At 43.5% G+C, this 22,500-nt stretch overlaps 1 protein-coding gene across 21 annotated transcripts in view; it reads right to left on the bottom strand.

The window, feature by feature from the left end:
• The window catches only part of LOC126175303 (cuticle protein 16.5-like), a 147,371-nt gene that overhangs the window by 112,819 nt on the left and 12,052 nt on the right, over positions 1–22,500 (bottom strand). For 3 of the 21 annotated variants that reach the window (XM_049921995.1, XM_049921993.1, XM_049921991.1), the window contains exons 1-2: positions 20,540–20,570; positions 19,172–19,256 (exon numbers count right to left, since the gene is read on the bottom strand). The exons of 1 other annotated variant lie outside the window; for it this stretch is intronic. In XM_049921995.1, the coding sequence (XP_049777952.1) occupies positions 19,172–19,256; positions 20,540–20,551 (97 nt within the window). In that variant the 5' untranslated portion in view covers positions 20,552–20,570. Of the gene's footprint in view, positions 1–2,846; positions 3,169–4,756; positions 4,883–18,934; positions 19,257–20,539; positions 20,578–22,500 lie in introns of those variants that run through there. 17 more of the 21 variants (XM_049921996.1, XM_049921994.1, XM_049921992.1 and 14 more) reach the window with 12 other exon arrangements.

Below are 22,500 nucleotides of genomic sequence, written 5' to 3' on the forward strand. Positions count from 1 at the left end.
TTAATCCGAAGTAAAAACCTAGTTAAAGAGGGGGCAAGAGGATTTAAAATCCGAAATCTGAAGAATCTGAAGAGTAGATTTGCTTTACGTTCACAACTGAAGGTATCCCACTGATACATTTCATGTTAGTATCATCTGGCATTAATTTTTGCATATTATAAGGAACCGATTGCAGGTGAAGTATGGAATTCTGTTGTGTTCATCTAAGTCCAAGTCATTCGCAGCCTAAGCAAGAAATCATTGAAAAAGTTAAAACTGGAAATCCAAAGAAACAGAGACATAGGAAAGGAGGGTATGGGGGGCGTGGGAGTGGGAAGGAAGAGATAAAGGAAAAGAATCAGTGTAAATGTAAACATGTATGAAGCAAGCAGGTCAAACAAATAGGTAGATATCACCTTCTATAAGGAATGAAGGAAGTGATTTATTAGGAGGATTTCCCGAGAAAAAAGGCAGCTACTTTAAGTGGTAAACTGAAGTTGGTACGCAATTCTTCGTTTTAGTGATAATCAACAGAAGAGAAAAGTGATTATGCTAATAAATATTACCTTAAAATGACCTAGAGGTGGTAAAGCAAGAACGAATAGAAGTCAGTAATGCAGGTAACTCTTCGTATGATAAAGGTAGCTGTGATTTAGTAGTAGTAGTAGCAGTAGCAGTAGTAGAAGGAGAGGAGACAAATAGTGCGTGTGGGCATGCAGATAAAACTGTTAGCCTGGAGATGGTAGTAGAGAAAAAGGAAATAAAAGAACTATATAATAAAAATCTGTCGACGTTAATCATGAAGTAGTACTGCTCATGGAAGAAGTGACAAAGAAAGTTTGTAATTCATGACGTGGTGATGCTACTTCTAAATTTCATGTTGCAGTGGAACAAAAGATAAATAATAAGTGTAATCTGGTGTGTGAAAATCTTTGTAGGGGAGGGGGTAGCCGAGAAAACTGGAGTGGATATACAGGTTTCTTATTCAGATGTATAAGTCAACAGATTAAGAAAAGTATGTGAAGTGTGGTAAAACATTATGTACATCTCCCTAAAGCCACAACGTGCTGCTTGTTTTCGTTGCATTAGGATGAAGATGTTACTTCACTTGTTTTGAGAGCGGAAATTCCTCCTACTTTAATTAACCATGTTGTGACAATGGCACTTGTGGGGCGACACCAGAATCAATGGATGTGATAAAAGTATAATAGGGATTAGTAGTTCGACGTACTACCGTCCAATCTTTTGCCTATTTTCAACCAGAAACGCGTGAGATCACTTGTTGACCATCAGATATTCTATGGTATCATTCATAAAAACATAGTCAGTACCTCATACACATTCAGAAAGAGCAGCTAGTTGTTATATTTTGAATAGACTATCAGCGACAATAAGTCTTCCAGAAAACATTCAAAGCAGATGGTCAAACACACCTCCCTTTATCTGCAAACATTTTGCGACTCACTGAATGATGCTTCTCTGTGCTTCTCGCAGTATAGCTGTTTCCGGAGTTACGAGAGTAAAGTGGATTTACTTAGTTCATCCACAGTCATCGATAGGGTAGAATAAGCGTGGCTGATAGTGCCAATTACCTTTGAAGTGGATGGTTTCGCGGTGTCCTAAAGAAATGTAATGCACATGACAGGGATACCGGTAAGTCTGATTCGTGGTAGTAATCACCAGAACCAATAGCAGGGAGATATAAGAACAGGAGTGTTAGCATGTAGCTGATGAAGTAGTTTCGACAGTACACTTAGACGATTTGAGTATGTGATTTGCACTGTTACATGAGAACTACCTAGAATAATAGTATGTGATTTGCACTGTTACATGAGAACTACCTAGAATAATAGAAACAAGGATAGAAAAGTAAGGAGAGCTGCGATTTTTCTTCCCTTGCGGGCAGTGAGTTTGGGGGGGGGGGGGAGGAAGTATAACTGAAGAAACGGGAATCAAAGCTGACAGCGGACGGTGAAGAATGGTGGGATGTAGTGCGTGCAAGAAGATGACGGAGCGAAGTTTTAAAGGCAAAAACCTTTGTAAAAATGGAATAATGAAAAATATAGTACATTCGTTTCTGTGTTGGTGTTATATAATTATACATGTTTTGTATAAGACCTCTAGTAATTGATGTATAAAGATTAAGGAGATAGATACTTGTCAAAATTAGAAAAAAATCTAGACCTACAATCTAACTCTCTAATTAGATTTTTACGACTCAAAATACTTCTGATACTATAGTGGTAGTCCAATTCTTATTGCTTGCTACAGCTTTTTGGAGATTTAGGCGAAAGCACTAGAAACGTAAATCTGCATTGCTAAAGATGATTAGAAAAGCCCTTCTCCCGAATACGAGTGTTTTATGTTGACACTCTGAACCTCGCTTTGTGTTGGGGTATGGGCAATAACAGTCACTTAAAATAATATCTATATAGCACTTTTATACTACTAGATATACTGGGGCAAAGACAGATTAAATATTTCCATACTGCAAACTCCATGTGGTCTACCAGATCACACTGAACTAAAAAATAATACCGATGAAATGTATATGGTACACCATGCGATAGTGATTTAGCAAGTCTGCAGTTCTGGTAATGACTGTAATGTAATCTGAGACAGATTTGTAATCATCCAGTGTGAACAATATTGCTAGAGGATTATTGTGGCTTTCTGAATGATTATCTCCCATTCGTCTACAACGTGAGAAATGGGTTGACTCAGCGATTCAGCCTCAGAGTTAATTATTTTTTAAAGTGGTAGCTCAGATCATGCTGTTGTAAAATTAGACTACAGTGTGCATATTTTCCCTGAACTTCAGAAGAATGATATTTAGGAGAAATTGTGAAAAAGGAACACAAAATAAATTAGATTTGTTTGGTTATGTATTTCGTATTATTTGTGTATTTACAAATGGCACTACGTCTGCAGTAATCCTCTCGTTCAGTGGATCTTGAGGATCGGTGCCGCAGCTGCGTAGGGCAGAGGAGCGGCGATGGCGGGGGCGGCGAGAGCCAGAGGGGCGGCGCGCAGAGCGGGGGCCACGGCCAAGGCGGGGGCGGCGGCGATGGCGGGGGCGGCGTAGGCCACGGGGGCGGCGATGGCGGGGGCGGCGACGGCCGCTGGCGCCACGGCCACGCCTCCCAGGTAGCCGGCCGACACGGCGGCGAACAGCAGGGGCAGGATCACCTGTAAGCACACAGCACGCGTCTCACATCGCTGTGTTCCAACATCGCTCCAAACCATTCAGACACCTCTCCTCTGTTCCCTAAATAGAGTAAAGCGTAAGAGGGGGTCGTTCCCCTGATGTGGACACGCCAGATTTCCTTTCCAATCCTTGTCCTCTGTGGGCAAGTGTTTTGTCTTGAGCGAATACGAGCGAGAATGCAAGAATCAGGCAGAAAACTTTAATGAGTTTATGTCGTATCCAAAGAACGAATCTTAATTCTGCAGTGGAGAGACGCTGATTTGTAACTTCCTGGCATATGTATCTGTCCATGCGTAGTTATCATTCCCGTGAAACAAATTTTTCACCTTCACATTTCCTACCTGTATCGCAGCACAGTACTCTGTAGTCAGGGACCAATGCTGGACAATGATGCCCTCTCGAAGCATCCACCAGTTTATATCATTCAGCTGTTATTTGGGTGAAATATTTATGAAGTTTCATCGACTGTATCTAACACAATGACCAAGAGTATCAGCAACTGTGTAAGTAACGATTATGCACTGCAGTATACAACTATCACATTGACGACATCACATAAGCATATGACGCTGAATCTCTATTCCCAAAAATCACCAAAAATGCTTAATACTTTACTGTACTATAACAACATTTGGATCCAGCCTCATTCCAGTTTAACAGCAGTCATGTTACAATGAATAAAATCAAGTAGAAAACCCGTGTAAATAAAGAAAATCGAGTGGTAGTGGGAAGTGTATGGTTATTTGTGAAAGGCATAAATTCTATTATTAGAATAACTGACAACTTCGGGAAAATTAGCTCCGCAGAATATATTCACTTTACGTGTCCGTGATACACAAAGGAAAAATTGTGCTACCTCTGAAGTTCAAGGAGTACTACAGACAAGTAAGACCCTAATGAGCAAACGCAAATGAAAGAGTTGTCTCAGTGATCCGAGACATTTGTATCAATGTGTTCAGTTTTCTCGTTTTACGCAGTATCTTTTAAGCACAGACACATAATAACAGACAAAAAAATTGAGAGAAATGTTGCGAGATCTAGTGAGTTTGAAAAAACAAATGTGAAGTAATACCAAGTTAACAGTGCTGTTTGCTGTTAAACATTTCGTATCATTTCCAAAAAATATTGCAAAATGAGGAGTAAGACTAGTGAGCGTTTCCTTCAAGATGTGTTCTTGTGCAGTCTGGCAATCAGAAAATGTAACGATTTCTATGTGTGTGACAAAGTCGTCAGTCAACTATTCCGCCTATGTTGCAACAGTTGCGGAGACGTTAAGTTATAAAACAACGTGGCGATTAAAATACGTACTCGTAAAAGTTAGATTGTACACGAAACGTTCGCTGAAACCCACGTTCGCTCAAAAAGTATGTTCTTGAAGCAGACAAAAAGGCAAGCGCCATTAAATATGAACCTCATTATTTTCATTTATCTATTTGACACAGATTTCACTACTTGGTAAGAAATTTATGAGACGAGTGATATGTACGCCTTCCAGTATCGCTAAGTGTAGCATGGAAGTAAAGTAAAGCGTATGAATCCTGCTGGAGACGACTCTCAGCGGCGACTCACCAGCTTGTACATGATGCGTGTGTTGTGTCGGCGGTGCAGACTGTGCAGACCAGAGGAGGGTCCGGGTTTATATACCTGCAGAGCCACGCCCGGCGACCGTCCGCTCGGCCTTGCTTCTTGCAGCGGACCCTGGACAGTCGAGTCCGGCGGAGCACCTACTGCTCGCAGACTTTTAGAGAATGACACTCTTGTTATTCACACTATAAGGCAAAGGCCATGAGAGATGTCACGTACAGGGTGTCACAGTGCTTAACCGTATATGGTGTCTGAACGTTAAAAGTTACCAGTGGACATACGATGGCCCTGATGAAATATGCCCACTTTGCAATATGACTTGTGTCCCCAAAAAAGTAATGTCATGACCAGATCTGTCTGTCCCATGAAGGACAACTTTATACTTACAATCATACTACATGCAATGGATATATTTTATCTGAAATAATTCACTAGTGTTCGATGAGAGAACTTCTCACCACTGATTCTACTCCTTTATCCCACGAATAATTTGTAGATTACGGCCCAAAAAAGTGCTATGATTGGCCTCTCCATTTTAATTCAGAATACTTTGCTGTAAAAACTCTTAATAAAGTAGTGTAAGTTTGTAAAGGAGTGAGAAATGGCTCTCATCGAAGTAAGTATTACGCTGAAGGCACGATGTTATCCTCCTCATTGGTATACGTAGCATCAGTTCAATAACTGTTTCATTTAACTTGATGAGGTAATGAAATATAAATAATGACTGAAGATATGAAATTAATCTCATATTATAGAAGTGCAAAGGGTACAGATTCCTTACGTAGAACATCAAAATCAGTGTTTCCTGAAATACATGGTGCTCACGCCGCTAGCAACCGGAGAAATCGTTTCAAATTCTTCTTGAAAGCAAGAAAATGGCAAATGGATGAGAACTTTTTTACTCATTTATGTTACGAATCTTTCTACCAAATAGAAAACACGAGTCTGTTCCAAGTGAATCAAAATCTGCGAGCTCCACAGTACAAGCGTCGTGGCTCGATTGAAACACGAAATATAAATTTCAAACGTGGTACGCCAAGCCTGACAGATACTGCAGAATTACGTGGATTAAGCCATTCATCTGCAGGGAAAACGCAGCTAGGAATTCTCTCTTTTTGTCATCACTGCTACAAACCCTGACTGCAGCTATACATCATTATTTCCTTGTCAGTATTGTCAGGACAGCCTTCTTTCTTAACAGACCACAGAACAGAAACCTCAATAACGAACAAGGAAAGCATTGTGTGTTTCAGACTTACAGGCTATGCTGTTTCCACAGCCTTCTTGTAGTCGGCCGAGCGGTTCTAGGCGCTTCAGTCTGGAATCGTTCGACCGCTACGGTCGTAGGTTCGAATCCTGCCTGGGGCATGGATGTGTGTGATGTCCTTAGGTTAGTTAGTTTTAAGTAGTTCTAAATTCTAGGGGACTGATGACCTCAATTGTTAAGTCCCACAGTTCTCAGAGCCATTTGAACCATTTGACTGAGCCCCGGTAGACTCAAAGACCTTAAGTAGTATAAACCAGTGTAGCAGGAGTGACTACACGCATAATCGATTAGTGTGCACAAATATTACAGAAACTCGTAGGTATCAGGTGCGTGATGGCTCTAAGCACTTTGGGACTTAACATCTGAGGTCAACAGTCCAACAGATGCGTGAAACTTAAATCAGGGAACGAACTTCCTGCACAGTGAAACAATCGCAGGTCATAAACTTCTGCTAATTAGTACAACGAAAAACCAACCAAAGTGGCAAATTAAGTCATGGAAGTTGATTATATAGTAGACAACTTGTAAGGATTGCAATTATACGTATATAATAGGGTATTACAAGTTACATCTTACAGCAACAGCCTATTCTCGTCACAAGTGTAGAAAGTGACTACATTCCAATCTCAATGCTTTTATGTCAATTAGTATAACGGTTTGTCGCCCTCACTCTAATATCTCTGATACGACAAGCAGATTCTATGAATCAATTTCTCGTCAGTTCACATTGGTGTTTCATACACCAACGTCTTCAAGGATGTCCATTCTTTTCAATGACATCCGACAATCACTCTCTTCACGAGACAGGAGCTTCATTTTCAATCTAGCAGTGAGTATATCTGTTGTGCAGGTACTCACAGGATTTTATATGGAACAGAGTTGGTGTACAGACGTTTGGAAAATGCTATCTCTAGCGGGCAACAAGGGGTGAAGGTTCCAATGACTGTGACAGCGTTCAAACAGGATGGTACATTATAAGGCAGTCTTTCATCTCACAAGTTAGTAATAAATCGTGACACGTGATGTGAGGCAAGGATGTCAGAGAGTTTTTCCACCACCTAAAACATTCAAATTGTGGCAACTGAAAATACGATCATAGTTGATATAAGCGCAATCCGTCAACAATACAGAATGTACAATTTCTGCCAACGCAGCACTTCCCTGAATTATTCACTGACCGAGATGAAATCTAGATTAAAAATTATTCGGCTCGATTTCCCGAGTGGTTCAGATGACATTTTCGACTCCGTTTTCTACGAAGTACGCACATAAACGGGAAAGTCGAAGGGTGTTTATTGCTAAATATCATCTTCCACAGGACTGAATTTTATTTAATTTAAATTGTATCGAGAACCTCTTGGCCAAATTTTTATGTTGTAATGACCAGCTTTTTAATAAGAATCCATCCAAGAGTTCAAATCTGACGCCTGTTGCGAAACCAGCGCACCATATGCCTATGTGCTTGAACTGTACATCTGGCGAGGTAGTATTAGCAACTTGTCGATACTCTGCAGCCTGTGGCTGTTTATAAGGATTATCACAGTTGACTTACCCACATATTTAGTACTTGAATACTGCTCCACTTCCCAGAGCCCTGGCTATTCTGTTCCTTATGTACCTCTATAGTGCTTCCTTTTTACTTGAATTTGCAGTAGTAAGTTAAAAATTCCTATACCTGTTTGCGAACAATTCAATAATCTCTCATTTCTAATTGTAAGTTTTCTAATCAGATGTCTTCTCCTGAAATTTCTCGATAGTAACTACTCATTCGGTACATTACTTACTCACTTGATGAATTCCTGGTTCTCCGAATTTTGCATCTGCACAACATTGTGCTCGTGACGTGCTATTTGCTAAGGTTGTTTTCTCAAAGCTAAGGTGGTATTTTACACAAGCAGATCTTCTTTGTCGAATGAAGTTGGGTAATTTCATGACAACTATTTACTTCGCGAGCACACCTCATTTGCGTCTTCCACTTTGCTCTCACCAATTTTAGTACTTTGTAAGTTGATTATTTTCGTCTACTCCGTGTTGTTCCTTAACCTGTGTTCTACGCTGTGAATCTTCTGTATATCAGCTGGCAGCTGAAATGTGGTATATCCTTTGTTTTTACCTAGCAGGGCTATCTCGAGCTTTAAAACGTGGCATATATTCGCTTCACGCACTCATTTTCCTTTTGAAATTTATTTTCACTTGTTGCATTCACTATCAGGCACACGATTTAGGCAGCAGTCTCGATAAATTGCATTCGTGAGTTATACGTTTTTCAGTATGTGGTTTTTCTAGCTTGTTGCTACCGACTTAAACAGGCTGATTATTATTTCACAATACAGCCCGTCTAGTGTAGCTAATCGTTGTGGAATTAGTTTAGGATAAATCTTTCACTCTGCAGCGCAGTATACGTTCTTATGGTTTTTCTGGAAAATGGCAGTGCGCTAATCAGACTCGAAACTTCGTTTTCCGCGGGAATTGCTCTTATCGGATAAGGCACAGCTCACTACCAGCCATCACAGCTTCACAGTTTCGCCATTTTTCAATTTTACTTGTATGTCTATTAGGGATTTGGAGCTATCGGAAAGTGCTCCGACTGATAACTTTCTATGTTCTTTTGCACTGTCACGTATATCAGTACCCCACTGAGCTCCGGCGTCTTCAGAATTTCGAAACAGGTGGAGCTTCATTTTAATGGTTTGATGACATCAAATAATACGCTAGCTGTCTGCGGATCGTTGAGGCAACGTAAGTTATTTTAGTACAGGAGTGTACAAGTATAATTGTTGCACTGAAAGATATGGGGCAGTTCCGTAGCTAATCCATAATAAGTACGTCTATATATTTAAAATCCGTAACTAGATTCTTGTGAAGATTAGACGTTGTGTTCCTGCTGCAAGCGCGTGTACTTTACCTGAATTTTAACAAATCACACTTGTGGCCCAAATGGGGAAAAAATATAGTCCAAAGTAAAACAACAATCAGTTGTAAGTTGCAAAATTAACTTCTCTCCATTTATCAATAATGAGTTAACTACCTTGATGATGATGCTTGTGTGGTGGGGACAATAATGTGTCAATAAAAGCAATCACGGGTCCTGTCACAGAGATTATGTCACCATAAAATTATTGGAATATTGGAATGGGTGTGTCGAAATGTGTGCAGCGGTTACTGGAAGACTGTAACTATGAATCGTTGGGAATAGATTACAGGATGAAGGATGAGACCTCAATCAGCCATGCGTTGTTTATCACTGACACTTAGATCACGTGGAGGCAGAGTCAAGTGGGAGACTGAGTGACATTCTGTGGTGTTTGGCGCTGAGCCTCCCATCTGTCTGTGGCGGTCAGATCGACGCCAGTACGTCCTGGCGTACCAGGTGTAAGGTGTAAGGTTGCAGGTACTGGCTGTTCTTGATACCCGTACCTCTACAATTCCAAGAACAATGTATGGAGAGCTTTAGGAAATGACAACCGGACTGTTTTGGTTTATGTTGAATAGAGTCTGAGTTATAGTCAGTATGTGACAAGAAAAGCAAACCCTGTTGTCATACTCTTCCTAAGCATGGTATCAAATGGTACAATCTAGCAGGATAACGCAGGTATACTTTCATACCAGCCTCCAGGCAGTAATCTTCATAAAATGATACAGCATTAATTTCAGACATGACAACAAGTACCTTAAGACGACATTCTGGGGCTATTTGCTTTCATACCACAGTGAATAACACGTGTATTGTGTCCGTAGAGATCGAAGTTCATAAGGAGATTCACGATGGACATCTGTTCCGAATTGAATGAAAGTGTAATCGTTTTAATACTAGTTATTCAATGAACATTTCCAAAAATTTGATAAATATCGGACTGGTACTTCATGGTGCAACTCTTTCTATTCGCCTCAGTGCATCTTGGACGCAAGCACGAGTGTCATTTTATGTACAGTTGCTTTCGAACCTAATCTAGCTTCCATGAGGAAATGGATTTCTTGATCTGACAAGTAGGTGTTTTTGATGTCAGAATATATTCTAGAATTCGGTTTAGTGTAAAGGCAAGTGATGCAGGTTGTCCTGTATGGCACATTGGCAGACCATAAACGGTCTCCCTCGTTTCGAACAGTATGGTGAGTCTTCAACAAGTAGCGCATTAAAATCATTACTTCTCCAGTACACTGTAGACTGGAGTGTTCTGGCGCTGGGTGACCGCCGGTTTTTCTCTCGTGCTTCTTGCCCACTCACCAGGCTGCTGTTGGCGAGTCTATAAGATAAGCGGCTTGGGTGTGACTTAGGGCTGGCTGTCCCTGTCTCACAACCGGCGGGGTTCGTCGACTGCGCAGGGGATCAGCGGATAAATGATCCTATCAGAGCACAGCTAATTCAGTCTACGTTCCTCAGCACCTTTAAAAATTTTAGCAACAATTTTGGTATGCGAACATGCACGTCCTTTTTTATTCTGAGAGAGGAGAAAACAGTGGCAGTGGGAAAGAGACGGAACAGTAATAAATACTAGAACATAGTTAACAGTGGTTGCAATAAAGAATGAGCGAAGAAGACAATAGCAACGTGAGAGAAAATGAGGGACACAGTGGCTGTGGAACATAGTTGACAGTGACAGAATTGTACTGGGAAACGAGTGAAGCAGACAGTTGCAGTGGGAGAGGAAGGTAGTGGAAATGGGTGAGAGCCGGTGATAATGAAAGAGAGAGTCTATGAGAATGACAACTAGAAAGAGACAGATGGTAACAGTGGGAAGAGAAAGCAGCAGTGGAAGAAATGGACGAGGTGGTAGCAATAAGAGACATGGAGCAAGAAGGAGACACTTACAGTGAAAGGAGACAGTGGTAGTATGGCAGACTGAAGGAAACTGTGCTTGTGAGACAGGAGCCAGTGACTCAAACACGCAAAGAGACAATAAAAATGAGAGACTGACTGAGTGAGAACGGGAAAGTGTGAGTGGATGGATATGAGCGACGTACAGTGATGTATTAGTGGACGCGAGCAAGTTACAGTTAGGGGAGCTTTTTGGTGTGAGCGATGAATTACATTTTAAAAAGCTGGTGTATATGTTTGCATGCCAACATTTTTGAGCCCTTTTTTAAAGGTGATGATAAGGTAGAATGAGACAGCTGGTACTTCACTATTCAGAGTATCTTATTAAACAGAAGCACATTTGCCTTTTTTGTGCTCCCATGGGAGAATATTTTCACTGGTTCATAACTTTCGTGTGTTAAGATATTCGATTTTTTCCGGAAAGCCAGATGTGCTGTTCTGTTTTTGATTACGTTGTTGTGGCCCACCAGATGTCGACTGAATTGTCTCGGTCTTACAGAGGACTTTGTGGTACAATACCTATGTTGTTGCTTCGGCTGTCAATTGTAAATTAGCCAAAGAGAGAGTAATCTCGTCTGATCAACAGCACATTGCGGCGGTAACTGCAACATTGACAGTGAATGCAGTTACGACGAATGTAGACTTGCTAGGAAAGATATATGTTGTGAACGCAGCTGCTGAAGGCTCGAAAGAGGATGGATGGGTTAGATACACTATTGACTTGGCTTGCTTAGACCCTGATTCTCACTGCTGAACCAGAGCTTTTAAAACTTTTACCAGACCATGTAACTCATCCTTTTCCTGTTGTTGCTTGAAATTTAACTCTGGCAGTGTTTGTACATGTTGCATCAAACCGGGAACAATCCCGCGTGCAGCAGCAGAATGTGTGTCTGTCATCGTGCATAGTTTACTACTGTCTTTTACAACAACAAAAAATAAAAATACAAGCTCCATAACCCCAACATATAAATAATAACTAGACGTTATTCTTTCTGGAGTACCGTCCCTCACAGAGACTCAGAACAGTTCTGTACCACATGCCTAAATCACCTACAATTAGTACATGTGAAATTTCTCCCTCTTTTTCTATATACATTACCTTACCACGCTACTGTTACAAAGCAAAATAAATTTAATTCTTCAGACTTTACCGATGAGGCGTTGTCATGTTGACAAATCTGACACCGATGTTGCGACATGCATGCTGGGGTGGAGCTGTGATTAGGAGGACGAGTGGTCCAGTCCATCCTCGGATGCGTCAATGATACAGCGGTATCTGTAATAACAATTGACTATTGTGAAAAGTGTACAAAGGTAGAGGCGTCTTTTGGGCCGCAGTCTGCAGCAAGGCTCAAGCGCACATGCAGCAAAGCACTGCTGACGCCTCGTCAGCGAATCATGACCTCACTGCAGCAGGTCAGTAACACGGCCGCGTGCAGTGCAGATGGTGGCGGGACGAGAAAGCCGCTTCCCGCCCAGGCATTCTGCGATGGCCCAGTGCAGCTACCACCTTAGCGCTGTCGAAGACAGACTGTTGTGCACTCAGGTGGAGACTGCTGACTGAGGTCCAGGATGCCACTTGTTGTGAATACAGAGTCCTTGTCGTCCTGGTAACACTACAATGCTGGAGTTGTTTCAGAGCCAACCTCTCATCACCAGAGATGTTTGATTTCGGAAACTTGGTTTTGGTGAGCGCCCTAAAAGTCGATATCTGCAGCCTCACTGGCAATAAGTTCCTTAGCCACCTGTCCACTCACTGAGAAAGGCAGCAACAGAAACATTTCTGGAGCTAACTGCGAAATTAAGACCCTTGCTCAATACTGTCAAGGTGGTTTCGTCGAATTCCTCTGCTATCAGCAGACAAGGGAATGCTACCATCGTCCTACAGAAAATAGATTGTGTCAATAAGATGCGATAACTTCTTGATAACCCGGCGTGCAGACCGGTAGAAAGGAATCCCGCGGACAAGGTGGATATGAACACAAGGGCTCTTCTAAAGGAAACAGGACTTCCACGAAAGATCATTCAGCAGCTGAGGGCAAAAGCACCAGTACCACCTAGACTTTGTGGCCTCGCTACGGTGCACAAGGAAGGGGTTCCTCTACGTCCAGTAGTCAGTAACATTGGCGGAGCTACCTACCTTACTGCTCAACACCTTAAGAAGATGCTCTCACCATATGCAGGGGAGTGTGCTCATCACATTGCAACTCAGAGGATTTCTTAGAATGTGTCAGGCATCTACAGATCACAGACTTTGACATATTGGTCAGTTCCGACGTCGTCTCCCTGTTCACCCACGTACCACTGAATGATTCACTTGAGTTGATTGGAGACAAGTTGGACTGTGCTCTCCTGGACTTATTCAGGCACATGTTGCCGTCGACGTTATAGGAAGCTTGTGAAATTGTTAGTGACGTCACATAATACAAAAATTACCAATTATATCGTCCCACCCTAGGAGCCAACAGTTAACTGATGAAATCAAACACAAAAGGTTATAAGTTCAAGGGGTTGATGTGTGAATGGATGAGATTGCTTAGATGATTAAAGCATGAATATAAATGTATTTATTTTAGTACTGTTTTACAAACGAAAACAATACTACAAATCTCAGGGCCGATTTGACTGGGCATGGACATTACTCATTTATTAATTCGAGGATCATTGGTCGTGTAGGGCTGTCGGCAGCAGGCGCCGAGTAAGTATTGCGCGTCGCCTCGGAGCTGTGCATTGCGAGTCGGCTGCCCTCACCAGCAATCTCGGCTTTGCGGCAAGGCCCAGATACGATCTCCGCTTTGTCTGCCCGATGTTGGTTGCGTGGCCGAAGCTGTGATATCAGCGTGTCGGAAGTTGGATGTTGGCTACGGATGGAAGAGACCTCATGTACTCCGTTTCCGGCTCCCTCTCACAGAGTAACTCTTCTCTCTCCACTTCCCAGCTCATGTCTTCATCGAAATTTTCTCCTCTCGCGGCTTTCTCATTGGCGGACTCAATTTGCAATACATACCAAAGGCAGATCGACGTTTGAGGACCACGTCAGTCCTCCCATTGCTGGGAGGAAATACTTTATCTTGCGTGGGCTGGTGCGTGGCTCGGGAAGTGGCACCTTTATCAAAATTTCACATTCTTACGATGTTTTTCCGCATTTCGAAGCTTTCGTGAGAGCAGCTACACAACACTTCTCCGTAACTGCTAACTCTACTTGAGGCCTGGACTGACTCATGTTTGGGCTTCGTCTCAGAGTCTGCTGGCGTCCGTGATTTATAAAGAACGTCCTTACTGTTGAGAAAAACTCATTCTTAAGAAGGCTGACATCTTCCACACGCCTCCCTGCATGAATTTTCTGCGGTTTGTGTACGCTCTTCCCTGTGCCCATGCAGCGCTGGAATTGTCGGCACATTCCTGCACTCTAAGCCAGGTGAAATGACTTCTGACAGGTCAGAAGAACTCTCAAATGTTTCCACTTGTACAGTCTTGCTGTTCCATCCTAATGGATGCAAGGGTCTTTCAGTTCACAGTGTCCTTCTCATTGTCAACCAGTCTCTTCGCAACCTGTTCCTTCTTAAGTGAGCCGAGGGTGTCAGCCCAGCTCCCCACTGTGTGCTTGCAGAGTGGCTCAATGTCCTCTTCTCGGGCCCTCGCCACAGGGGATCCAACTCCCTCCTCCTCCTTGGGCACTGTGCTGTGAGGCAGGGATATCACAATTTACTGCCTGTATGGGGTCCTTCTACGAGAAAATGGAAGGGGTAGCAATGGGCAGCTTTCTCGCATCGGCAGTGGCCAACCTCTTTATGGACAGATTTTAAAAGGAGGCAATTACATCAGCCCTTGATCAACCTAAATGATTTGTTGGTACATGGTTGACAAGTTTGTTACATGGCCCCAGGAGAGGGGAAAGGTCGATGTTTTCTTGGACCACCTAAAATCACGCCACCCTCACAGTAAATTCACCATGGAACTGGAGAACAATGGACTATTCCCATTCCTAGATGTACTAGTGAAGAGGAATGCAGTGTGTACTGCAAACCAATTTCCACAGACTTGCACCTACAAGCCAGCAGTTGCCAACATCCAGCGCAGAAAAATGGTGTACTCAGAACTGTGGTTCATCGGGCACGAGTTTTGTCAGATGCTAATAACTTGACGACTGAGATAGAACACCTACAATCTGTGCTCCACAAAAATGAATATTCTTCTCGAGATGTTCAAAAGGCACTGCGTCTTGTTTCTCCGGCAGACGTTCCTGAAGAGGTACAAGATGAAACGAAAGAGGTTGCATATTTGCCTTATGTCCGTCCAATATCTGCCAAAATCAGCAGCATTCTCCTCAAACATAATAACAAGAGCGTGTTCCAACCACCCACCAAGATTAATTCTCTGCTAGTGAATGTGAATGTGCGTTTGCAGAAACCGGGTGTTCACCACATATCATACGAATTTGGTATGACAAACATCAGCCAGACGACTAGGACCGTTGATATCAAGTGCAAATAACACCAGAGGTACACCAGCCTGAGACAGTTTTATTAACTATAATAATGCAAAGACTCTAACACAAACATCGAGGTACTGAGACAACGTTATCAAAGAATCTTTTGAGATTAAGGTCACAGAGAACCGTGACACCAGTTTCCAACTGATCTCTGCCTGGAACCCAGCACTCGACCTTCTGAAGACATAACAGGCAGCTTTAAGACCCCAGGGGCCCAGTTATGGAGATGGATTTAGAGAAAACTGAACAGTACATGTAGCAAAGGACGCAAGTGAAATGGTACCTCTGACAACAGACGCAATACCTGACGACGTTCTATTGAGTCTCGAGCGGCAATGTGAACACCAGCGGCCTGAAAATAACACTGCAGCCGCTCCTGGCGGGAACAGACGTCGGACAAGACGCCTTAAACGGCACGCCACAGTTACAGAACGTCCTAATCACAGGAGGGTTTAAGTGACGACAATCGGAAGATAAAATGTCTAGCACGACTTGCGCTTCATTCAGAACTTCATGCAGCAAGATTACAACGAATAATAACCACAAAGTACGTGCACAGCGTTCGGAAATGTTGCGGCTAGAAGAAAGCTCTGCAGTCGCTACTACTGGTCGGCGGATAGCACGGACAGAACGCCTGAAGCGGCGCGTACCGAAGACGGAGCGACTGGCACAACATGGGCATAAATACCGGACTCGTTTCGCCCTGGAATCAGTGTCAGACACAGGCAGCACATGAAGAAGACTGCGAGTCACGCAGTTGAAATTCGTGCAAGAAATACGCGAATAACCGACAGAAACCCGACTGTTCAACATGTTAACGCTCATCCGGAAAGTCTGAAGAAGTAAATTTATTCTGTTTCGCAAGAGTAGTATAGTAAGATACTGTATGCTCGTCCAGTCAGGCGTTCAGTCTTACGCACTGCTTTCCGGGCGGGGAGGCATGACGGTCCGTGATGACACGAATCAGCCCGGCGGGGTAGTCCGGTGTGCCGGCCAGTCTGTGGATGGTTTTTATGGCGGTTATCCATCTGCCTCGGCGAATGCTCGCTGGTTCCCCTTATTCCACCTCTGCTACACTGCGCAAACACTTTCTCCACGTACACGTATGCCATAATTACTCTACCACGCAAACATTGGTGCTACACTCGTCTGGTGTGAGACATTCCCGGGGGTCCACTAGGGGCCGAGCCACACAATAACCATGGGTTCGGTGTGGGGCGGCGGTTGGGTGAGGGGTCTGCTATAGCCTATTGTGGGGTTGTGTACCACTGAGGCTACGGCGGGGACGAATCCTCTCCGTCGTTTCTAAGTCCCCAGTTCAATACAATACAAAACAAGGCTAACTATGTTTGATGGATTGATTATCTTACTCGAATAAACTTCAGGCAAGGAGTCTGTCGTGGCGCGTGGTATTCATGGAAGCTTAGTTGTTGCCATTTTCTTATGACTGCTTTAATTAATTTTAAGGAATTTTATTTATGTGTGTAGAAATTTTGAGCCCACAGAACGGCGAGTGAGAGATAGGAAGTGCTTGTAACTGTGTGGCTTGACACCATGTTCTTGACAGTTGTTCATTGGAAAGCTGCCTCTTAAAAATTCTGGGTGGCTTATGGCCGTTTCACAATTTTCCTGTGAGTCTTGACTACCCCAAGTGCGATCTGAATTGATCTGGTGTCACTAGTCGTGCCCATTACTTGTATTCTCGAGACTTGTTGGCAGTAAGGGGAGTGACTAAGTGTGTTTCTTAAACGACTAGTTCCTTACTACTTTAATTAAGTGTGAAAGAAATGTTCTCCGTTCTAAATGTTTCAGATGTAGTGTTAGTTGTTTAACTTTTTGGTGAATCTCAACCGATGGAAAGTTTTTGACGAACGTATAACTAAACGAAGTTTAGCAGAGAAAGAGACAAACGTAGCAGAACTGTTGTTGGAGCTTTATGTACATTCCATTTGAATAAATGTCTACATTAGTGAAACAGGTTATATGCTAGTTGCTGAAGCGTGACTGAAGCTATGATCACTCTTGTTTGGCTTGCTCCATTGTTTTGACTGTGCTAAGGAAGTTTGGCGATTTCTGAAAGAGAATTCACATTTGGGAGCAAGTAGAATATACACACGTTCTTAGAATGAATCAAAGCGTTTAGTGATGGCTTAATTTTGGTGTATTCGCTCTCAATCCTCCACCATCCATATGCATTAGGATTCTGTCATTGCTACACATGTGTAGTGCTCATCTACAACAATTCAGCGACTCATTGGATCACGATCTCTGAGAAAGAAGGAGAGGAATGGTATCTTTTCTTCATTACGTTTGCGTAGGGCGGAAGGGGAGGTATATGACTGAAGAAATGAGAATGAATGCTGAAAATGCATCGGGAAGTGGGAAGTACGCGGGGGGGGGGGGGAGAGGGGGGTGTCGTGCGTGGAAGAAGTGGAAGTGGAGTAAACGCTTAAAGGCAAAATACTTCTGTAAAAGCCGGAATAATAAAAAAACACTGTACTCTCATTTCTGTGTTGGTGTTTAATAATTGCACGTGTTTTGTATACGATTTGATGTAACAGACGTGTAGTGATGAATGTAATAAAATTTTAACCCCTGCAGCCATTCTTTCGATGTTATTTATTATATGGCCAGCAATTTCGGTGATTCAGTACAATATCTTCAGGCCTTAACTGCCACCTAGGGCTTTAACTCCATTCGTGACTAACATCCATAATTTCATCAGTTCATAGTTGTTGGCTACTGATGGAATCGTGTATATGACTGGAGTTAACCCTTTCAGAGTGAATAAAGGCCTGAAGATGTGTACTGAATCACAGAAACTGGTCCCATATAATAAATAACATCGAAAGCACGAATGTAGGTGTTCAGTTTAGTACGTACGTGAACGGCCGAAGTGCCGCAGACCTTCAGTTAGAAGGATAGATACACAAAAAATATAATGCTGAAGCACCCAGATACAACTTAAAATTAGAGAATGAAAAAAAAATTACTGCTAGACCTGGAATCGAACTCTCTAATTGGATTATTACCACGCAAAAGACGTCTTAAACTTTAATGATAGTTGAAGTCATATTACCTGCATCTGATTTCGGGATTTAGGGTAAATCACGTGAGAGGTGCATGGCCAGAGGGGATTAGAAACGCTCCTCTCCCGAATACGAGCGCAGTGTCTTACCACTCCGCATCTCGCTTGGTATTAGGATATGAGCACTATCATTTAGAAGTATATAATCAGCACATTTCAAGTATTAGATGATACTGAGGACTGACATAGATTAAACCTTTCCATACAGCAAAACGCTTGCGCTGTACAAGATTTCACTGAAATATAATGCACTTCCTGTGAAATGTACATGATATAGCATGCGAAAGTGATATTGCAAGCATGCAGTTTAGGTAATCACAGTTATATATTCTGAGTCAGGTGATAGATGAGTTGACTCAGCGATTTAGTCCCAGAGTTAATTGTCTTTGAATGTAATAGCTCACGTGATGTTGTTGTAAAATTACACTACGAGTATATTTCCCTTGAATCCCAGAAGGACGATATTTAGGAGAAATTGTGAAAAAAGACCACAAAATAAATTAGCTTTGTTTGGGTATATATTTCGTATTACTTATGTATTTACAAATGGCTCTACGCCTGCAGCAATCCTCTCGTTCAGTGGATCTTGAGGATCGGTGCCGCAGCTGCGTAGGGCAGAGGAGCGGCGATGGCGGGGGCGGCGACAGCCAGAGGGGCGGCGCGCAGAGCGGGGGCCACGGCCAAGGCGGGAGCGGCGGCGATGGCGGGGGCGGCGTAGGCCACGGGGGCGGCGATGGCGGGGGCGGCGACGGCCGCTGGCGCCACGGCGACGCCTCCCAGGTAGCCGGCCGACACGGCGGCGAACAGCAGGGGCAGGATCACCTGTAAGCACACAGCACGCGTCTCACACATCGCTCCAAACCATTCAGATAGCTCACTCAGTACCCAGGTTTACGTTTTCCCCCTTCCCTAAATTGCTGAGTCTAAAGTCAGGATGTTTCCTTTGATGTTGACTCTCCCGCTTTCGTTTCGCATCCTTGTCCTTCGCAGGTAAACTGTTTTGTCTTTACTGATGTTAACCACGGCGCACCGTTAAATATTAATTCTTACATCTCGTATGCGCCACAGACTTCATTGTTTCGAAACATTTCTAACAACGATTTATTTTTTTGCTTTGGGAGGCAGTGACATGAAAGTACAGAAACATAATGACAGAGACAAAATTTTCAGAGAAATGTTCAAAACCCAGTCAATTTGTATAAATATAAGGCAACATCAAGTTACATACGCGGTTTCTGTTTAACTTCCCATGTCCTTTCCAACGAATTGTTGCAAATTGAGAGACGAGTTTGGTGAACGTTTGCTTCAAGATTTGTCTTTATGCAGTGTAGTAATCAGTAAGTTGAACGCTTGGAGGTTAGAATTTTCCTAGTGGAAGAAAATGTATGCTCAGTCGAGGTTTTTCTGGTGTGTGACGATGTCATTGTAAATTTTTGTCAATCAACGTTTCCGCCTTTGTTGCCACATTTGCCGAAATGTTAAGTTATAAAACCGCTTGGCTACTCAGTCACACACTCGGAACAGAGTGACCACAACCACGGTTGCTGAAGTCCAGTTACGCACAGGAAAGTGTTCCTGGATGAGGAGAAAAAGCAATGGCCGTTAAAGAAGGATTAGTTCGTTCTCATTTGTGAATCTGACGCCTCTGAAAGGGCCTTTCTGATATAAATAATATGAAAGTAGCGTAACTTAAACAACATAATTTACAATCAGGGGCCAACATACGTAACTAACAATTCCCTGCTTGGTAATAATAGTTGTCGGTCTTACGTTGGTTAGTATTGTTGGCGATGAAGTATACGGCTTTCAACATCTCTGAGTGTAATATGGAAGTGGAAAAAACGGAAATGAACGTATGGCATTGTTGGCCGGCAGACCGCCATTCGAGGGAGATCGGCCGCCGTATTGAAAGTCCTTCTTAGTTGACGCCACTTCGGTGACCTGCGAGGCAATGATGATGAAGGACACACAACACCCAGTCCCTTGCCTGGAATCGAACGCGGACCCCCTGCGTCGTAGCCGGCTACGCTACGGGAACGGACGTAGTATGGGAGTGAAGTAAAGCGAATGAAGCCAGCGGTAGACGAGGCTCCCCGGCGACTCACCAGCTTGTACATGTTGCGTGTGTTGTGTCGGCGGTGCAGACTGTGCTGACCAGAGGAGGGTCCGGGTTTATATACCTGCAGAACCACGCCCGACGACCGTCCGTGCGGCCTTGCCTACTGCAGCGGGCCCTGGACAGCAGAGTCCGGCTGCGCTCCCATTGTCCGGACAGCTGCCGATGACAGCATCACACTTGTTAATCGCATTAAAAAGCAATGTCGAACAGGGATTTAACGTACAGGATCTTCCAAGTCTTAGGCGTATGTGGTGTCTGTACACAAAAGTTTTAAACCACTTGACATAAAAGTTCCACATACGAGGTGTTGATGAAAGGTGCCCACAACACAACATGAATAGTGACGCCGAAGAGGTGTCATCACGTGATTTGGCTGCATTGAGGAATAACGTGTTACAGATACAGTATGTGCAATAGTTGTATCTTGACATCTGAAATAATTTACTACCAATATAAATGTAGCATAAAGTAATGCAGGAGGCAGGCAACCACTGTTACAGTAAACAGTTGTTCCGCATACAGGCTGACTTGTTCCCAATGGTGAAAGTCAAATGTCGGACAAGGAATGATGTTATTACTCATATGACGCCTTTAGGGCTACAAATCTGTGAATGTTTGTTTACGTACAACTGGAAACGTATATAGAAGTGCAGCAAAAGTTCCTGGGCACCTGATGATGGCTAATTCCGAAAAGCTTCATGTGAGCAATAACTTCATTCCTTGACAGATGTTTGACTGTTACTATTGCGACCCAGAAAGCCCTTATGCAGAACTACAGATTAATTTACTACTTTTTAATAAGCGAGCTTCTCACCAGTGCATCTACATTTGCGACGGACAGTTTTATTCTTACTTTTCAGCAGTAGGAAGCAGTAGGAAGCTTTGAATTGTGAGATTGAATTCTATCCTTTATTTTTAATACCCAGAGTCTCAATGAATGCTCATTTATTATTCCGTTTTCTTGTCTCTTTGCTGTAAAACGGTCACGTAATTCGCGATTTATCATATCCTGAAAAATATTTTGCTTTGACGAATGATGTCTTTAGTCTGTTCTCGAAGTTCTGTAACACAATGATACTCTATATTTGTTGTAATTTTCAGATGTGGTATCATATCAACTGCTGATCTAGGACGACACAAACCAGGAGGACCAACATTTATATATTTTCCCTTGGTTATTTTGAACATATCTTATACACTCCTGGAAATGGAAAAAAGAACACATTGACACCGGTGTGTCAGACCCACCATACTTGCTCCGGACACTGCGAGAGGGCTGTACAAACAATGATCACACGCACGGCACAGCGGACACACCAGGAACCGCGGTGTTGGCCGTCGAATGGCGCTAGCTGCGCAGCATTTGTGCACCGCCGCAGTCAGTGTCAGCCAGTTTGCCGTGGCATACGGAGCTCCATCGCAGTCTTTAACACTGGTAGCATGCCGCGACAGCGTGGACGTGAACCGTATGTGCAGTTGACGGACTTTGAGCGAGGGCGTATAGTGGGCATGCGGGAGGCCGGGTGGACGTACCGCCGAATTGCTCAACACGTGGGGCGTGAGGTCTCCACAGTACATCGATGTTGTCGCCAGTGGTCGGCGGAAGGTGCACGTGCCCGTCGACCTGGGACCGGACCGCAGCGACGCACGGATGCACGCCAAGACCGTAGGATCCTACGCAGTGCCGTAGGGGACCGCACCGCCACTTCCCAGCAAATTAGGGACACTGTTGCATCCTGGGGTATCGGCGAGGACCATTCGCAACCGTCTCCATGAAGCTGGGCTACGGTCCCGCACACCGTTAGGCCGTCTTCCGCTCACGCCCCAACATCGTGCAGCCCGCCTCCAGTGGTGTCGCGACAGGCGTGAATGGAGGGACGAATGGAGACGTGTCGTCTTCAGCGATGAGAGTCGCTTCTGCCTTGGTGCCAATGATGGTCGTATGCG

This window comes from Schistocerca cancellata, chromosome 3 (assembly GCF_023864275.1).
Source record: "Schistocerca cancellata isolate TAMUIC-IGC-003103 chromosome 3, iqSchCanc2.1, whole genome shotgun sequence".
Lineage (NCBI taxonomy): Eukaryota > Metazoa > Arthropoda > Insecta > Orthoptera > Acrididae > Schistocerca > Schistocerca cancellata.